The sequence below is a fragment of the Eublepharis macularius genome, chromosome 9, assembly GCF_028583425.1.
Source record: "Eublepharis macularius isolate TG4126 chromosome 9, MPM_Emac_v1.0, whole genome shotgun sequence".
Lineage (NCBI taxonomy): Eukaryota > Metazoa > Chordata > Lepidosauria > Squamata > Eublepharidae > Eublepharis > Eublepharis macularius.
Genome location: NC_072798.1, coordinates 82,046,653 through 82,062,395, shown reverse-complemented (window position 1 = coordinate 82,062,395; position 15,743 = coordinate 82,046,653). Strand labels below are relative to the sequence as shown.

Here is a 15,743-nt window from a genome sequence, read left to right as displayed (position 1 = left end):
AGTAATAGGAAATTCAGTAGAGGTAAGCTAAGAATGTACCAGAGTAGCTCTATTGTAATGTGACAGGTAATTGCTAACATGGGCTAAAATAAATTTCCTTTACGGCAAATGCTGCTATGGTCTAAAGTCTACACAGGGGCCCAGATGGGTGCATGCTGTAAAAGCATGGCAAAGTTCCCAACCAGGTGAGAATTTATTCTGTTTGAAAGCAGTGTTTTCACAAAACAGCCTCACCCAGCATCCGAGCTGAATCTAGATGCTTCCAGGGTCATAAAAAAGCTGACTCTTCCATTGCCAAGGGCAGTGTTGCCTTTGCAGCTGACAAGTCAAGAACAAGGCCAGCAGGGATCATGGCCAGAGGCAGTCGTGTTTCATGGGTTCAACTATTTGGCTTCTTCGGCGTTCTGTGCAGAGGGGTTTTCTCTGTGGCTCATACACCTATGCTTCTCTGGTCCTCAGACCGGTAAGAAATCCAGCATTGTGCTATGATTTGTTCCTGGGGGGGGGGCTTGCTAGGAAAACAGTGGCCATGGTAATATTTTGTGTAGCACTAACTGCACGTGAATTAGGAACTCTGGCTTTCGGTCTGCCTTTTAAAAGTTGTGAAGGCCACCACTTACTGGTTGGGTGTGTCTTTAGGTCTTGGAACCCAGTGGAGAGAGGCAAGCCTAGAGAATGGTCTGAGGGTCACAAATTTCAGATCAGTCACCACACAGTTGGGAGAAGGCCCAGGAGCTTCGTGAATGTATAACACAGGGTTAATGCCTCCTTTCTTGAATATTTACTTCCTTTCACCTTGGTGCTGTGCTAGAGCGTGTCTAACTATGGGATTAACATCGTTGCTTTCCCACCCTCTCCAAAGCACCATGTTAGGTGGCTCAGCTCATCTGATTAGACATCCTATGTTGCACCCAAAGTTTTTGGGTGTGGAATATCAACAGTAGGACAGCCTGCTTATTCAAAATGAGTACTTTTTAAAGAATGTCATAAAAGATGCAGATGTCATTGTTATAATGTTATTGTAATGTATTTACAATCAGCAGAATGCTGTGGCAGACGAACTACCCTTTGGTTGCTTTTTTTGGGTCACAAGCATCATCGTATAGCTAGAGTGCTTTTGCTGAAGATTTTGATTTCTCTATTTACTTCACTTACACTCCACCCTTCTTCTCTCCTCCATTTTATGTTCACAACAACCCTGTGAGGTATGTTAGACTGAGAATGGGCAAATCCACATGCCCTCAGAGCGTCCCGGCATTGTGTTAAATGTTCGTTAAACACCCAGAAGTATAGCGTCTTTCTAGCACGATTTCTGAAATCACGCTAGAAAGACGCTATACTTCTGGGTGTTTAGCGAACACTTAGCACAACGCTGAGAAGTGCCAAGGGCGTGTGGATTTGCCCAATGATTGGCCTAAGATGACCAAGTAAGCTTCCATGGCAGCGTGGTGATTCAAACCTGGGTCTCACAGATTCTACTTGGATGCTCTAGACACTACACCACACCACATTAGAAATCTTCAGTAATTACAGGTTCCTTTGTAGAATAAGAAATGATATGCTCCAAAGGTGCAAACCTATCATCGGATCATCTCCAAGCATTCAACAGTTTTGCACAGTTTCTCTACTTTTACAACAACAGGAGCTCTGAACCGAAATGGTAACGGCTCTCCTCAGCGTCAGTGTTGCAAGCTTCTGCACGAAGGATTATATTGTCAGGATTCTAGATCGTGCATCAGTTCTGACAGGCATGATGAGTTGACTTGTGTGAATGTTACCCTGTGTTGTTTAAGAGGACAGACTAATCAAATCTTAGCATGCAAAAGAAATGTGTATGCAGGGCTTTTTTTCAGCGGGAACGCAGTGGAACGGAGTTCCGGAACCTCTTGAAAATGGTCACATGGCTGGTGGCCCCGCCCCCTGATCTCCAGGCAGAGGGGAGTTTAGATTGCAATCTAAACTCCCCTCTGCCTGGAGATCAGGGGGCGGGACCACCAGCCATGTGACCATTTTCTCTGAGGGCAACCCACTGAGTTCCACCATGTCTTTTCCTAGAAAAAAAGCCCTGTGTATATGGATTTCTTTCCTCCATTGATATGAATGGGTAAAATCATCATGTGCTGCATACAGCCCTGGAGCTCCTGTGCCCTGTGGATAGGTCACATCTTCTCCTTCTAAGAACATATTATGCACAAGGACATTCTGCACTGAACTTGCCAGGTTGATGCTGATCATCTTTTTTCAGAGGCTAGGAACTTACAGTTAATAGTTCAGTGAATTTCAAATAAAAGAGTCAATGGGGAAATCTGATTTTTTTTTTAAAAAAAAGGAGAATGAATAGTTTTACGGCTGGTTTGTCTTTTGTCTTCCCTTGGGAACTCTTGCTTCTGTTGTCTCCATAAACACCCAGAGCAGCACCTGACCGGCAGCCAGAAACTGGTTCCGTGCAGGTTGCGCTACCTGATGGCTTCAAGTTCCATGTTCAAACCAGCCTGTGTTTACCCTGCATTGTAATCAGTAAACACTAAGCCTAAAGCGGCTGTGACCTTTGCCTTGTAAAAATCCAACTGCCTGACATAAAAGATGTTTGTTGACTGGTTAAAGCAAATGACGCTGGGGAGGAAAGGAGCAGAGAGGAAGCAGCTGCTTTGTAGATCAAGGAGGAAGAGGCTATGTTGAGCAAGCAGGAGATACTCCACCTTAAAAGCAGTATAGTTTATTTCTCCTGCTGAGTAATTTAGCTCATGGTTACTAGGGACCTCAAGTCTCAAGCAGACTTGAGATCAAAGCAAGATCTGCTTCCTGTCCAGGATTCCAGCTTCATGCAGTGCTGAGGGTCATTTCTCCTCCTTTTAACTTGTCTGCAATTGCATGCTTCTTGCTTAAAGTATGCCCTGCTAGCCTTAATGTTTGCTTGGTCTGTCTTTCCTACATGCTGACTCCATGCCCTAATTAATTTTCTGGGCCTCTTTGGTCTTGCACCTAGGGTTGCCAGATTCAGGTTGCAAAATTCCTGGAGATTTGGGGGGTGGAGTCTGGAGAGGGTGGAATTTAGGGAGGGGAGGAACTTCAGCAAGGTATAATGCCATACATTCCACCTTCTAAAGCAGCCAGAGAAACAGATGCCTGTTGGCTGGAGATCAGTTGTAATTCTGGGAGATCTCCAGCTACCACCTGGAGGCTGGCAACCATACATATTGCACCCTTCTTTTGCCAGCCCTGCCCTCAGGATGGATTGGGCCTCTAAAACAGCCTAGGACCAAGCTGAACTCCAGGCTCAGACCCAACCAGCAGCAGTGCAGCGCACGAGGAAGATGATGAGTCAAGGGGGAGGTTGTGGCTCATTGGTAGAGTATTTGTTTTGCATGCAGAAGGTCCCAGGCATCTGCATTCCAAACAATCAGGTAGGGGATGGTCCCTGCCTGAGACCCCGTGAGTTAGGGTTGCCAGCCTCCAGATGGTGGCTAGAGATCTCCCGGAATTACAACTGGTCTCCAGGCCACGAAGATCAGTTCCCCTGGAGAAAATGGCTGCTTTGGAGGGTGGACTCTATGGCATCATACCCTGCTGAGAGCTCTCTGCTCCCCAAACGCCACACTGTCTAGGCTCCGCCCCCCCAAATCTCCAGGAATTTTCCAACCTGGAGCTGGCAACCCTACCACAGGAACTTATACAGTTCTGACCTGAATAGGTCAATGGCTTGACTCACAATAAAGTAGCTTCATGTGTTGTTTAAGTGCTGTTACTTCTGATGGCAATGCTGGGGCTTGGCTGGGTAGCTCGTGGTCCCCAGCAGACTTCTGGGGTGATGATCCACTGTGAAAAGGCCAATTCATCCCTGCCCCCCCACCTTTCTGCTCCACTTCAGAGATCCCTAAATACACAGTCAATATACTTTTAAATTAACTTCATGAACTGAAAAAAGGACATCTCGTGAAATCCCTTCTGCTCCCCAAGTATTATTTATGGATGTGACAGTGTTGCTATAAATAGGACAGCTTAAAAAAGAAAGCCACATTAAAGCTGTCCTTTGCAAAGTGAGCCTTTGGAAAGGTGTGCTTTCAAGCCTTTCTTGATTGACATGTGAAGTTAAGAGCAACAGGGCTGTAAATGGCAGCATCCATTTTAACAACAGACAAGCATAAGTAATGGGGCATTTGCTAAATGATTATTGAAAGCAGGGGAATAGCTGAGAGCTGCAATATTTCAGCAGGAGATAAACGGGTATCAGATATAGGTGGCAAGGTCGGATGCAACACAACGCCTCCTTCTCAGCCCCTCTGCTTAACATTGCATAGCATTTACTTGAGTCTTCAATTCTTTTTCCCTCTGGAAACTCGCCAGCGCATTAGCACAGACGTTCCCCACTCCTCCTCCAAATAAGCACCATCACCAATCAGTTTTGCAAACCTTTTTGTGCCAGCACAAATCATTCTCTCTCTTAAAAAGGGTGGGCAGGCTGATCCCGAACTGCTCTTTTGATGCTGCAGTGTGCTTGCAAGAAGCTAGTTTTGTGGACATCTTTCTGCTTTTCTGTCCTGTATTGGACTGCTCCCTAATAAGGATTACATGAAGGTACCATTTCAGGAAGAGTCACACTGATCTATATGGAGCTATATGTTTTCCCTTTTAGGGCAAACACAATGCATTTGGCCACAGTCTTATAGAATTGAGCTGAAATCGAAGGACAAGGCAATAGAACAACTTCTAACAATTTCCAGTTCTTTTATTAATGCTCATAGACCAACAGGTCATAAGAGAACAGGAAGAAATACAATAATGTATCAATGTACAAACACAAATACAGAGTTTTGCATTAAGAAATAATGACATTAAATGCCAACTGCAGGAGTCACACATTTGGATCAGTATCTGCCAATGATTTAGCTACAATCTCTTGTTTTGCAACAAAACTCCATTTTTGATATACATTGTACTCCATTTGTTACGAGCCAAATTAAATTTGTTGCAATCAGTAAAGAAATGCCAGGCAGTGTCTACGTCCCTGGATTTGCAATCACAAAGCCGTTCAGAGAAAGGCATTCCTAGAAACCTACCTGCAAGTTCCTCTAATGGCAGGACATTTAGTCTTGCCTTAGAAAATAATAGTCTATATTAGGTAACCATTAAAAACTTGCAATAGGCAGGTAAAGTCTTTGGGATTGGGAGACCCATATAATATAAGGAATATACCCTTGTGGATATACAGCCAGTACTCTTATTTATCATAGTGTAGGATGCTAGATTTAATAAGCTTATGTGCAGCACGGTAGTGATGTAGTGGTTAAGAATGGCAGGACTCTAATCTGGAGAACCGGGTTTGATTCCCCACTCTTCCTCTTGAAGCCAGCTGGGTGACCTTGGATCATTCACAGCTCTTTCAGAGCTCTCCCAGATCCACCCACCTCATAGGGTGATTGTCATAATAATAATAATAATAACACACATTGTAAACTGCTCTGAGTGGGTGTTTAGTTGTCCTGAAGGGTGGTATATAAATCAAATGTTGCTATTGTTATTGTTGTTGCTGTTGTTGTTGTTGTTACTTACAGTGTAGATACTCAGTGTAGTCACTCTACCTCCTGTTTACAACCTCAAAATATATTTTCAAAATGTTAACTTCCTAGTGATATTCCATAAAGTTGGTGAGAACAGTGGTAAAGCAGGCCAAATGTGTCTGTTGTTCAGAAATATCAATTGTTTTCAATCAGAGAAAACCTTTGACAGTTTATAGTGACAGCCAGCTTGTGCCAAGATTGGGAATGAAAGCATCTTGTAAATGATTTTCTCCAATTTGTCAAGACTGGTCTATCCAATATTCCCCCTGCCGCCTGCAAGAAGCTTAAAGGGAGACATAGGCTGTTTTATTTGGCATGTGGAAGTGATCCAGTGAATACAAACAAGGTGAGCAATTTCATAGTTTCCCGAGGAGAATTTTCCTCTGAGGAATCCAAGGTGCTAAATTGTAAGATGACATTTCATACCAGGCCTTTGTTGGGTTGCCACTCCGAATAAAATTCCTTCAGGTAGAAGTGAATTAGGCTGTCACAACAATATCATTCGGTGAGATGCTTCGGTACCTTTCTGAAATTCTACTACAACAGTCATTGATTTTAATTCTGTAGCCCCTTCAGCTGCCACTGGCAATCGGGGCATTTGACTTTGATATCTAGCCGTTGTATGTATGTCATGAAAATATATTTATTATCTGGACTGTTTGCTTATACGAGACAAGGAAAGGCATGGCTGTTTTTATCTATTAGGCTTCCTCTGATTTGAAAAGACAACTAAAATCTATTAAAATATATCCAGTCTCCAAATCTGATTGTTTTTTGGCCACTCTGAAAAGGAAGTGAAGGAGGGTGGAACAATTTTTCCTTCTGCAGAATTCTACCAAGTACTGTATCTAAAGTCATTGGTCTCCTTGTCCTCTGCTTATTTGTTTTCTACTGAGAACTAGGAGTGTGACTACAAGTAACTTTCTTCACATGGAGAACACTAGATTTTTCTCGCAAGGTTACCTGGGAAGTGAAGTCTGAGTGGTCCTTCCCCTCTCTGATAGAATCACTGCCTGAAGAGCCAGAAGAGGGCTTTGTTTCAGAGGATACTGACAAACATCACCTCAGTTTTTTCCTGACAATCTTCATGAGAAGTGATCTAATAGCATCACCTGGGAGTTTGTTCTGTGACTCTTTTCAGGTTCCCTAGCTCGATCTCCCGTTAAAGGATCTGGCAGTAGAGGATGTAAAAGATCTCTGACTGAGATCCTGGAGAGCCACTGCCAGTCTGAGTAGACAATACTGACTTTGATATATGTGTAGAGACCCATTAGTTTGCAGGTAAGGACAAATATGAAGCACTCTTGGCACATAAACCGTGGATTCCGATGTCTCTACACTAATATATGGAGTATGGGAAACAAAGAAGAATAACTTGAAGTATTAATACAGGAACTATGACCTAATTTCCATTACTGAAAATTGGTGGGATGAGGCACACAATTAGAATATTAGGACTGAGAGGTACAATTTGTTTAAAAGGAATAAATTAATAAGGAAGGGTGAGGAAATACATGAATCTGAGCATGTAAGGTCAATTAAAAGTGTCTGGGTAAAAATAAAAGAAATAATAGTGATATTATGGCGACAGTCTACAACTGACCACCAGGCCAGGCAGAGTACTTTAATGATATACCCCTAGACCAGACTGCAATATTTTCAAAGAGAAGGGACATAGTGATCATGGGAGATTTCAATTACCCTGATATCTGTTGGAATTCAAACTCTGATAAAAACTTAAGGTCTAATACATTCCTGACTTGTCTTGCTGGTAAGTTCATCTTCCAGAAAGGGGAGAAGAAAACAAGGGGCTTGATTCTCACCAACATGGGAGAACTGGTTGATGAAGTGGAAATATTGTGACCATGTAATTTTGAAGTTTAAGATATTGGGTAAGGGAAAAAATGAATGTAGTCAGACATATAGGTTGGATTTTAGAAAAGCTAATTTTAAGAAGATCAAAGTTATGTTGAGTAGAATCCCATGGTCAGAAATACTCAAAGAGAAGGGAGTTCAAGATGGGTGGGTGTTTCTTAAAAACTATATATTGAAAGCACAATAAAAATGAGTCCAATGAGAAGGAAAAATAGGAGGAACCTAAATAACCCAGAGTGGCTCTATAAACAGTTTTCTAAAGATCTGAGATTTAAAGAAACACATTTAAAAATGATAGGAGGGCCATAGAACCAAAGATGAATATAAACTAATAGCCAATGCTTGTAGGGAGAGTGTTAGAAAGGCTAAAGCTTAGTCATAGCATAGGTAAGCAAGAGATGCTAAATACAATGAAAAATGTTCTTTGGTTATGTTTGGAGCAAGAAAAAGAATAAGGAAGTAATAGGCCCACTGTGGAGGAAGGAAATTGGGAGTTTGACAGGTGATAAAGATAGGGCAGAAATGCTCAGTTCCTACTTTGCTTTGGTTTTCACTTGCAAGGGAACTGTGCTCAGCCTGGCAAAAAGAGAACACATGAGGAAGGAAGGGAATTTCAGCCTAGGATAGACATAGGGGTGGTATGTAAATGCCTATTTTCTTTAAATAAAATCAAGGCTTCTGGGCCAGATGAATTGTTTCCTGGGGTACTAAAAGAACTTGCTGATGTAATTTCAGAGTTTCTGTCATCTTAGAGAATTTTTGGAGAACAGGTGAGGTGCTGGAAGACTGGAGGCGGGAAAATGTTGTTCCCATCTTCAAGAAGGGGGAAAAGGAGGCTACAGATAACTATTGACCCATCGGCTTAACATCTATACCTGGAAAGATGTTGGAACAAATAATCAAATATGATGAGTTCTCCTTCAGGAGAGCTCATTCACAGCTATGGAGTTGGATGTCATCAATATGCAGATGGCACCCAACTCTGTATCTCGCTATCCAGGTCCCCACAGGATGCAGTAGAAATCTTAGATCGCTGCCTGACAGCTGAGGTGAAATGGTTGAAAAACAACAAATTGAAATTGAACCCAGACAAGACTGAAGTGATGCTTGTTGGAAAAGCAGTGATCTTGAAGAACATTGTACTCCCCACTTTCAATGGAGTTTGTCTTACTCTTGTAGACTCAGTTAAGAGCCTAAGGTTTATACTGGATCCAGCATTATTACTAGAAAAGCCAGTTAAGGCAGCGGCAAAAAATGCTTTCTACAACCTCACTCTAGCCTGGAAGATGGCTTCTTGTCTTGACACGGCTGACCTGGCCACTTGGATCCATGCTATGGTAACATCAAGGTTTGACTATTGTAATGGTCTATACATAGGTCTCCCGTCTAAGTTAACTAGGAGGCTCTAATTAGTGCAAAATGCTGCAGCTCAACTGTTATCAGGAGCGAGCAGGAGCATGAACATCACTCCCATCCTACAGTCGCTCCATTGGCTACCCATCAGTTACTGTGCTTAGTTCAAGGTATTAGCTTTTACATACAAAGTTCTTCATGGCTTTGTTCCGGCATACCTATGGGACCTCTTCCTTCCCTATGTTCCTCCACAGCAGCTTCGCTCATCTGAACAAGGTCTCCCGCAGGAGTAGGGCTGCCAGACCCCTGGTGGGGGTGGGGGATCCCCCGCCCCCACACTCCCACCCCCACCCCCACCTACCTGGCCAGCAGGGGGGGCGCACACCAATGCACGCCCCCCTGCGGAGCTGCACGCCCCCACGCACAGCAGCAGCCAGGATCAGGCCTGTTTCGGCCTGGATTGGGGCCCCTGTGGAGCACGGGAGGCCCACAATGGACCCAATCCATGCCAAAACGGGCCCGATCCATGCCAAAACGGGTGCGGATCGGGCCCATTTTTGCATGGATTGGGCCCGTTGTGGGCCCCTGCAGAGTGCAGGAATGCTCCCATGCTCCACAGGGGCCTTAAACGGGCCCGGTCTGTGCCAAAACGGACCTGATCCTTGCCCAAATGGGCACAGATTGGGCCCATTTTGGCGTGGATTGGGCCCGTTGGGGGCCCCTGCAGAGCGCAGGAATGCTCCTGCGCTCCGCAGGGACCCACAACGGGCCCAATCCATGCGTGGTGATGTCACTAAGTGACATCATCGCGCTTGCAGGAGCGCGCACCCCCCCCCTCAGGTAAGTGCCAGGCCCCAATCTCCTGCTGGGAGATCGAGGGGGCCTCGCAACCCTATGCAGGAGCCAGTCTGCACACAGGTGAACTCAGCAGCAGCCCGTACACAGGCTTTCTCTGTGGTGGCCCCTATCCTGTGGAATGACCTGCCTGAGGAAGTCAGAAGAGCCCCCACTCTCCTGGCTTTTCATAAATGATGCAAAACCGAATGATTCAAAAGGCTTTTTACTCAAATGGGAGGGCTGTATTGTAGGGATGGGGTCTCAGATGTTTCGCTAATGAGTTAGGGACCATAGACTTCCATCACTATATTACATTACATATTAACTGCTGCTTTAAATATGTACTCCTATGTACTACCAGTGCTCCATATTGTCTAATGTTAGTCCTAGAACTGATTATGTTCTGCTTCAGTATTTCTTCTACTCTATATTGTATTCTTGCTAATACTGTGTCTTTTAAACTTGTATCTATTTACCTTATAGTATTGTTTATGAAATGTCCTTGATACTGTATTGAAATGTCCGTGATACTGATTGTACTAATCTCATACTGTGTAATCCGCCTTGGGTCTCAGTGAGAAAGGCGGACTACAAATGACATAAGTAAATAAAATAAATAAATAAATAGAATAGTCAGTACTCGAACGTTTAGAAAAGGCAGCTGTGATTACTAAGAGGCATCACAGCTTCTTCAAGAACAAGTCATGTCAGACTAAACTTATCTCCTTTTTTGAGAATGTTACTACTTTGGTGGATCAGGGGAATGCTGTGGACGTAGTTTATCTTGATTTTAGTAAGGCTTTTGATAAAGTTTCACATGATATTTTTGTTGACAAGTTGGTAAAATATGGTTTGAAACCTATTTACTGTTAGGTGGATTTGTAACTGGTTGACAGATGGCACTCAAAGAGTGCTTGTAAATGGTTCCTCATCCTCTTGGAGAGATGATATGATAGCCCAAGTATTTGAAAGGCTGTCACATAGAGGATGGAGCAGAGTTGCTTTCTGCTGCCCCAGAGGATTGGACCAGAAACAAGGAGTTAAGATTAAAGCAAAAGAGTTTTCAATTACACATCAGGAAGAATTTCCTGATAAGAGTGGTTCCTCAGTGGAACAGGCTTCCTCGAGAGGTGGTGGGCTCTCCTTCCTTGGAGGTATTTAAAAAGAGGCTAGATGGCCACCTGACAGCTATGATGATTCTCTGACTTAATATGAATGTAGACAGATCAAGAGAGGGAGTGCATGAAGGAATGAGCTGGTGCTTGGCTCTTTCTTATATGCCCAGGGTAATGCCAATACTATTTGGGGGTCAAGAAGGAATTTTCCTCAAGGCCAGATTGGCCAGGGATCCTGGAGCTTTCTTGCCTTCCTTTGGGCACAGAGCAGGGGTCACTGAGGGAGGTGGGGGAGGATAACTGTGAATTTCCTGCATTGTGCAGGGGTTGGACTAGATGACCCTTGGAGTCACCTCCAGCTGTATGTTTCTATGCTTCTATGATGGACCAGGGTGCTGATTCAGTATAAGGCAGCTTCATGTATCCATATGTTCTTTCTACAATGACATACTTTTGATTTCAGAACTTTTAGACAATTATGTTTGTGGTTTGTAACATCAGACTCTTCATCAGTGACATATATTGTGGAAACAAGGGTAGGGAAGTTGGCAGATTCTTTTGTCTTACAGTATCTCATCATGCAGTTCTTTGGAAATCTGTGACATTTAGTTCCATAAGACCTAGGCATTGTGTGAAGGTGAAGGTGAAAAGCAGACGGAGTGAAGTGTGTGTGGGGGGGTGGTCAGTACTTGTCCATACTGCATTTCTATTTTATCATATGCTTTTACATGACCCACCTAAGCATAGAGCCAGTTTGGTGTAGTGGTTAAGAGCGGCAGTACTCTAATCTGGAGAGCTGGGTTTGATTCCCCACTCCTCCGCTTGAAGCTGGCTGGGTGACCCTGGGTCAGTCACAGCTAACCACTCTGAGTGGGTGCTAATTTGTCCTGAAGGGCGGTTTATAAATCAAATGTTGTTGCTATCATATTACCATACTGCATGCCTCCTGAATAATCCACTTAGGGTTACCAATGTCAGGGTGGAGCCTGGAGTTCTCCCATAATTAAAACTGACCTCTACACTATGTTGAACAATTCACCTGAAGGAAATGGCGGCTTTGGAAGGTGAACCCTATGGGATCACATCCTTGCTGAGTTCCCTGCCCTCCCCAAACTCCATCACCTCTAGATACCTTCCCCAAGTCTTCAGGAATTTCCCAAGCTGGAACTGGCAACCCTAATGACAGTGCAATTTCACAACCACCAATGCTTATAAGTAGACATGGGTACGAACGAAAAAAAACCCCGAACACCCTGTTTGTCATTCAGTGCCATCCACGAACAACAAACAACGAACATGGATGAACATTAACTGTTCCTGGACATGTTCATTGATCGTTGTTTGTGGGGGCCAGAACCACTCCCACCCCCACCCCCCACTTAGCCCCCCTCCCCTCAAACCCACTTACCTGGCCCTTTAAAGATCCCTTTAAACTATCAGCTGGCAGGCAGCAGGGGGTTCCCCCCTGCCACCTGCCAGCTGATAGTTTAAAGGGCCCTTTCCTGCCACATGCAAGGGGCAGGGCCCTTAAACACCCCACAAACTGATCTTCTCAATGTCCAATACCCACCAAATTTGCAGGGGACATAGTCCTCACTGTCCTCTGAAGATCCCCCAAGTTTCAGAGAGATTGCACACCGGGAAAGTCATAATCCACAGGTCTCCCCGTTGGCTGTCATTTTCTCTTCACAGTGGCAAAAATGGGACTCTCTGCTGGAAGTACTTTGAAGGGTTAAAGCCAGAAGGAAAGACAGAAGGAGTTCAGACAGAGTTCAGTCCCTCCTTCCCTCCGGTTGCCAAGGGGATTGATTGCAGCAGGTGCCAGACTGTCTGGCTTGCCGAAAGGCTGCTGAAGGCAATGAGCTAGGCTTTTAACAACTACCTGTTTGGTTAGGATGGGGCCTCACGAACAGCTTGTTCAAGAACAGCAGATAAGGCTGTTCGTGGGTTTTTTCTGTTCATAATGCTGTTTGTACCCATGTCTACTTATAAATACTAATCAGGTTATCTATAAGGTGGATTGTGCATTTTTATTCTAACTTCGCCCCACTTAGAATTTGGCTTCTAAAAATCTTCAAAAAATAGCCCTTACATAGGTTATTTGAATTAATGAATTACATAGGTTATTTGAGTTAATTAATTAAACAGGTTATTTGAATTAATTAATGCTTCATTGCTGGTTGTCTGGGCAGACCCACATGGTCTGTGCATGTGCAAGCCTGCCAGTTGGTAGGTTCTGTAGCTTTAAATCTGTGAAGAGGAATGTTTTTCCTTCCCGGGTGTGTGCACAGCTGTTTCCTGCCCTCACAGCCCATGCTTTGGGCAAGAAGACGCCTCTACCCCCAGTTTCTCTTTTGCTGCTGTTTAGTGAGAAATGTTATAGCGGGCTCATTGATCTCAGGCTTCTTTTGGGTCGTTGTTGCAGGAGATATGTAGAAGAAAGTACAAAATATTTGTGAGATCCATGGCTGATAAGGCCTTATTCAAAAAGTACATGCAATATGGCATTAAAATGATGAAGACACACAGGCATTCCTTCTGGCTTCTGGCTTGGAGAAGGGCATAATGTTGGGGCGTATAAGCAGTGACAGGTCTTCATGTCCAAAGGCTGCACTGAAAGAGCCATGCTGAAAGCTTTTCTTTGGGAAAGAGCTGTCTCTAGCTTCAGCAGCGAAATCTTCTGCATTAGCAGAGTTTAAGGATCATTCGAACCCGACACAGTCAGCTGCCCCAAACCAGAGTACCACAGGAGCATCAGATCTGACCCCACCGAGTTTAATCTGCTCAAGATCTGCTTTGGACCTGCCAGAACTGATATCTAAGGTTCCTTCTTTGACCCTGATGCTGGCTGGCTCTCATTCAGATCCACACATCACAAGGTCGAGATATCTGGAGGAGAGAGATCCAACTCATAGCACTTTGGAGCCCCCAGAGACGATGGCAAAGACAAAGGCATTCTGGCAAGCATAAGTTTGCTCATCGAACCCAAACCAGTATGGGAAGATGTTGAGATCATTGAATCCCACCACACTCCATCAGTTCAATTTAGGTCTCCCTCACTGTTTTCCTTGGAGGAGGAGGGCAAGTTGGTCCGCTCTCGATCAGACCAGACTCTGTGGAGTTATAGACATACACATCAACAGAAATGCTGTGCTCATAGGTGCCCTTGATAGTGTTGAAAATACAATGTCTTGTGTACAAAGAAGGCAGAAGACACAGAATACCTGCAAGGGGCAGCGGGTCTGACAGTTAGATAGATGGCAGAGTGGGATCCTTCTTTCCTCCTCTCTTCTGTCCTTCTTGCATGTCTCCAGATTGGTATTCTTAGGCTACTTCCTGCTTCTTCCTGGAAGTCCCTCCTCCCTGTTTACTGAAGTAGTATCTATTCTGTTTTTCTCTCCTTTCTATCAAAGTTGTAGTTCCTGAATAAACTCTCTTCATTCACTCCTTAATCAGACTCAAGATCATTCCTAAGATATATCAGACCCTACAGATAGTACCCTCATGGCATGCCTCTGCTAGCCAACACTGATTGGGGTGACATGTATCACCCAGAATCTATATTCCAGATCTGACCCAGTCAAAGATGTATCAATGCTTTTCATTCGGGATTCCAGCATGGTCCTCCATGGTGTTTCATCTTTCAGAGTTGGAGGCTGAGATGGATGCTGCAGATTGGAACCCTAGCATCCCATTGGATCTGTCCCCTGATGAGTTTGTGGGGGGACAGGGAGCCAGTGTTGCCAACAAATTAATTCAAATTATATACTGAGCAAATGCTGCAGATGGCAAAGTCATTGAATACAGATGTTTTGTCAACAAACCGAAGGATAACATTCTTCAACATCTATATTCAGGAAACTCCTCCAACATTGCTTTCCCTGTGATCGAAGGATTCATTGAGTTGATGTCTGCCTTCTGCAATGTCAAAGAAGAGAGTAGGGTCCTATAAAACCAAGGAGGATAATTATGCCTTCCTATTCACACATTCTCCCCCATCATCGCTGATAATGGAGGAAATGCAATCCACACATTGTCAGGATATGCACGCTATGACAAAGGGCAAGAAGTTGGATGCAGTCATTAGGAAGTTTTATACCTCCTTGGTGCTGAACATCAAAATTGCTAATTATATCACTATAATGGGTGCATACTAGAGGTGGGCACGAACTGAAATATGAACCAAAATTCATCACGAACCGGGCCGGTTCATGGTTTGCAAACTGGAGGTTTGTCAGAGCCCATTTCGACGAACTGCCATTAGGCCAGTTCATTTGGTTCACTTTTTGGTTCATCATTGCAGACAGCCTGGTGCTGATCAATCAGTTTCCTAGGCAACGGGGGGGGTAGGCTTTCTGTAGCCCCGGAAGTGACCTCCTGCTGCCCCAGAAGTGACGTTTTCATGAACCAAACGAACTGGTTCATGAACCAGGGCAAGTTCGTGAAAGTTCGTGGTCCATGGTTCATGAAACACGATGAACTACGAACCACACAGTTCGGTATTTTCCCCGTTCATGCCCACCTCTAGTGCATACCAGATCTTTCTATGGAATAAAATGGCTGTGTACAATGAATACTTACTCAAAGACCAAAAAATCTCTTATCAAGGTCATCCAGGAGAAGATGCTCCAGTTTTCTAAAGAGCAGATTAAGGCTGGTTACAATGTGGCAAACTCTTCTACCAGGGCACCTCCCTCTGTTGTCCTCAGGAGATATGCCTGGTTGCATTCCATTGCACTCCCTCTGGAGACAAGGAACAAGGTGGAGGATATGCCCTTCAGAGGCAAGAGCTCTTTCCCCCTAGATGAATGTCTGTCCCAAAAGAGAAAGGACCATCATATGGCCAGATCCTATGGGAGCCTACCCCCTTAATCATTTGCCTCTGTGCCCCTTTAATTAAACCTTGCAAAAAGCCAGCAGCAAGATTTTGTACAGGACAACACAGAATAGGAATAGGCAAAAAGCAGTACATTTCTACCAGATCTCTTCCTTCAAAAAGCAGAAA

General features: G+C 44.2%; 1 protein-coding gene across 2 annotated transcripts in view; it reads left to right on the top strand.

Annotated features, from left to right (window-relative positions):
• Positions 1-322: 322 nt before the first annotated feature.
• The window catches only part of LOC129335940 (V-type proton ATPase subunit S1-like), a 97,427-nt gene continuing 82,006 nt past the window's right edge, over positions 323-15,743 (top strand). For both annotated transcript variants that reach the window (XM_054988834.1, XM_054988833.1), the window contains exon 1: positions 323-463. In XM_054988834.1, the coding sequence (XP_054844809.1) occupies positions 351-463 (113 nt within the window). In that variant the 5' untranslated portion in view covers positions 323-350. The remainder of the gene's footprint in view (positions 464-15,743) is intronic.